The 4,177-nt window shown below is 48.8% G+C and overlaps 1 protein-coding gene across 1 annotated transcript; it reads left to right on the top strand.

Moving 5' to 3' along the window:
- Positions 1–266: 266 nt before the first annotated feature.
- Positions 267–3,867, top strand: LOC125547635 (probable ubiquitin-conjugating enzyme E2 23). The gene is made up of 6 exons (XM_048711451.1): positions 267–743; positions 846–1,994; positions 2,103–2,228; positions 2,386–2,772; positions 3,031–3,112; positions 3,188–3,867. The coding sequence occupies exons 1-6, from the start codon at positions 267–269 to the stop codon at positions 3,865–3,867; spliced, it is 2,901 nt and encodes a 966-aa protein (XP_048567408.1).
- Positions 3,868–4,177: the final 310 nt, after the last annotated feature.

Below are 4,177 nucleotides of genomic sequence, written 5' to 3'. Positions count from 1 at the left end.
ACGAGGAGACCATCAGACCAACGCTTGCTTCCGAGACGCCTATATGATATTTCCTTTTCAAAAGAAAAAAAATTGTACTATTGCTTTTATATTGTATAAAAAGAAAGGAACAAAAGCCTCATCCGTATTAGGCTAGAACTCAGGACAGGGGCATATACTATATAGATATATCTACGTACAGCTTCCGTTCCGTCGTGTGCGAGATCGATCAGCTCTAGCAAATCCTCCGGCGCGCGTGCTCTCGCCGGAAATTAAAGTCGCTTACGATGGACGTCGTCCCTGCGGCTCCATCTCCAAATATTTACCGTCTCGACCTCGTGAGTTTCGGGCGCATGGTCCTCGACCGTGGCCTCGTTCTCCCGGAGGCCAAGGTGGGCAACGTCTATCTCCCCGTCGACAAGTTCAAGCTCCTGCGCATCGATGACTGTATTGTGCGTAAGAGCGTCAGCGACATCAAGGTGATGGACAGGAGCCACCTGTACCCCGGACAGGTGGTCGCGTCCGCGTCCGACATGGAAGGCCAGCTCGGCGTCGTCACCGGCGTCAACACCCTGCTCAACCTGGCCAAGCTCGACAACAACGGCATGGCGACCAAGATCATCAAGGGAGTGTCCCCATCTAGGCTGCGGCGAGTCAGGAGCCTCAACCTCGGGGACTTTGTCGTGTCCGGTCCGTGGCTCGGCCGGGTCGTGGAGGTGTATATCGACATTGATGTGTTGTTTCAGGATGGAGCAGTCTGCAGGGTCACCGACGCGGAGGCCGTGTCCAAGAACCTAGAAAGAGTGCCTGACAGCTACACCATGGTGAGGATGCATCGCCACCAAATGAACAGTCGATTCCACCAGGGGCAACACGTCACCGGGTCGGATAGTTGTTCAGTCTTCAAGGCGGCGCGGTGGCTTAATGGCTATTGGCATCCTCAACGAGAAATAGGAACCATCATGAAGGTGGAGACGTCTGGCGTCCTCGTCTACTGGGTTGCATCGATGCATTGTGGCACCGACATGGAGCTAGTGGAGGCATCCGCTCCTCCGGCCTACCAGAACCCAGACGATCTAACATTCTTCTGCGCCTCGTACAATTGCTGCTGGGGGCTTGCTGACCGCTGTTTTTTTCTTGAAACTAGTTCGACCGAAGGGGATGCAACTTCTGGTCCTGATCAACACAATGATGATGATGATAATAAGGAGGAGGAGGAGGAGGAGGAGGAGGAGGAGGAGGAGCAATACAGTGCATGTTCACAAGACAATCAAGACGAGTGTGAAGCATCAACCTCCCAGGTGGTACCACCCACAAAGCAGAATGATGTGAGGTTTTATTGGAAGCAGCTAAGGAAGGTCCGCTTTGAGGGACACAGATGGGGCAAGCACCTGCAAGCCATGAGACATGTGGAGGTGGAGTTTCCCATGGTCGTCGCCAACACTTGCACCACCGTTGACGTGTTGTGGCAGGATGGCACACGGCATCATGGCAGACCTTCAGCAACCCTCGTCCCCTTTGGGATCGTGAATGAGCAAGAGTTCTTCCCGGGACAGCATGTTGTCGCGAACGCTCTTCCTATTAATGCTTCCGTTGACGCTACTGGTGATCCTAATGACATGACAACTACTGGTGTCAATAATGACAATGTTGCTCCTGGAACTAGACCAATGGAGCGCGTGGGCATCGTCAAGAGCTTGCAGTATGAGGATCAGACAGTTTGTGTGTCATGGTTCAAGACGACAAGGCACCCTGACGAGGTTAAGGAGGTGGAGTGCGATGACACCGTCAGTGCTTACGACCTAAAGATAGACTCTAGCCACTCTGTTTACTATGGAGATATAGTCATTCGTCTCCTACCATCAGGATCAACCAACAACGGTGAAAGCACACCGTTGTTACAGGGAAAGAAGAAGGAAAATGGTGTTGATGCTGATCTTTCGTGGGTGGGGCGTGTAGTTGAACTTCCTAATGGGCACGTCCAAGTCAAGTGGGGTGATGGTAGCATGTCAACGGTACGTGGATAGCTTCTAATACCTTTCCTGGCAACTACAACTACTTCCTATGTTACAATTCTCTACACAACTCATTAGCCATTCTTGATTTGTGTGGGCATGCTGTAGGTATTGCCCCATGAGATCACCGTCGTCAAGGACAAGCACTACATGGAGCTATGGCTTGAAATGGGCGACTGGGTAGAGGATGATGGCACCGATGATGCACCTGAAGAAACGGCTGCTGCCAACACGGTATATATCTAATCTATCTTTCTAACATTATCCACTTCGACAAACAATGAGGTGAGGGGACTATTTTGGTTTCTCCTCGCAGGCACCAAAGTACTTTTTATACTATGATATAAATTATTATATGGATGGATTCACCTCATGTGTTATCTAATTTTAGGAAATCAATCTTCAGAATCTAAATAACGATGTCGATGATGTCAACCTGGCAATGTCGAGGACAAGCCTTTTAGGTTTCTCATTCCAGTCTTTCCTCCAATTGACCAGCGACGTGGTGGCTCGAGGTAAAGGATACTTGATGAACTGGTGGCCCTGGTCGTCGTCCTTACCAAGCTCAGAGTTACCCGCCCACACGAATGATGATAGTATCGGTGGTGCCGCAATGGAGACCAGCGATGCTGCCGTAGATGTGACCAGCCATGGTTTTGCCAAGGGAATGAAGGATGCAGATGCTACCTGTTTCTGCGACGAACCGTTCTGCTTTCCATGTTTTGATGTACTGCAGATTAGCCCTTTGGATCACCACTACCTTGACACTACGGACAAGGTAATTATATTTCTGTTAGAGAAAACGATGAAGAACGGGAGGTAGTTAAGGTTAGAGTAAAGAAAGTTTGCATGCACAATATGGTTTGTCTAACGTTGGAATCCATCTGCAGCTTAACTGTGGCATTCACTTTTTACTGCAAAATAAAATTGAATCCCTTTGACTTAAAATTAAGTAAATGACCATACAACATGTTACAAGTCATAATAAGACAAATTTTACAGAATATTGAACTTCAATGAATGCTCTCTTTTTCAGGAAATGCAGGGCGCTAGTCGTGGGAAGAGTTGGGCCAAAACAGTGCAAAAAGAATGGAAAATTCTGGAGAACGGCTTACCAGGTATGTGAGCGCACCTCAAAATACACATGGGTCCATGTGTCTACAAAATTTAATACACAACTATTTAATGTGCAGAAACCATTTACGTCCGAGCGTTCGAGGACCGCATGGATCTACTTCGGGTGGTGATGGTGGGCGCGAGTGGGACACCATACCATCACGGCCTCTTCTTCTTCGATTTGCAGCTACCTCCATCGTACCCGGATGCCCCACCGCAAGTGTACTACCACTCCTTTGGCCTACGCCTCAATCCCAACCTCTATGAGTGTGGTACAGTGTGCCTTAGCCTGCTAAACACATTCGGTGGCGAGGACACTGAGGTATGGTCGCCGACAACTTCAAGCCTGCTCCAAGTCGTTGTCTCCATCCAGGGCCTCGTCCTTAATGACCAACCATACTACAATGAGGCCGGCTATGAGACATTGGTTGGCAAACCAGAGGGCCACCGCAATGCGCTACCCTACAATGAGAATGCTTACCTACTAACCCTTCGGACTATGCAACACCTTCTTTGTCGGCCACCTCGGGGATTTGAGAAATTCGTCAAGGAACACTTCCGCCGTCGGGGAAGGTTTGTGCTCAGGACATGCAACGCGTGGCTGCAGGAAAATGTTGTCGACGATGCCCATGCCACTGAAGCGACTAGGAAGCACCCGTGCTCCACTGGGTTAAGGCTTGCACTCACCAACGTGGCACCGAGCCTCGTGGCAGCCTTCGCAAAGCTCGGCGTCGAGGGGTGTGAAGAGTTCCAGTAGCAGCAAATCAAATTGCCATGTGCTCTCAGCACCACTCACTAGACTGAGTAGTTGCGGGTATATGATATTTTGTGATCCTGGTTGTGTTGTGATAATCATGCACATTTTTGTTCTACAACAATTACATACTCCTTTTTGCTTTATTTCCTCTCTCTCTCTCTCTCTCTCTCTCTCTATAGAGTCATCAGGAGAGATACTATCGTAGAGTAATCATTTACCTATCAACATATATAACGGCTGGGTGTATATTTGTCATTGTGATACATCAGTACAATATCTATTTCAGAAAAAAGAATCTACATATATATAG

Source organism: Triticum urartu, chromosome 3 (assembly GCF_003073215.2).
Source record: "Triticum urartu cultivar G1812 chromosome 3, Tu2.1, whole genome shotgun sequence".
In the NCBI taxonomy this organism is placed as follows: domain Eukaryota; kingdom Viridiplantae; phylum Streptophyta; class Magnoliopsida; order Poales; family Poaceae; genus Triticum; species Triticum urartu.
Note: the sequence above shows the minus strand (reverse complement) of the source record. Positions and strands in the feature narration are given on the sequence as shown.

Coding starts and splice junctions, on each gene's coding strand:
- LOC125547635 (XM_048711451.1), top strand. CDS start 267: ATGGACGTCGTCCCTGCGGCTCCATCTCCAAATATTTACCGTCTCGAC. Junction 744..845: donor AGGATGGAGCAGTCTGCAGG/GTCACCGACGCG, acceptor CGATTCCACCAG/GGGCAACACGTCACCGGGTC. Junction 1,995..2,102: donor GTGATGGTAGCATGTCAACG/GTACGTGGATAG, acceptor GGCATGCTGTAG/GTATTGCCCCATGAGATCAC.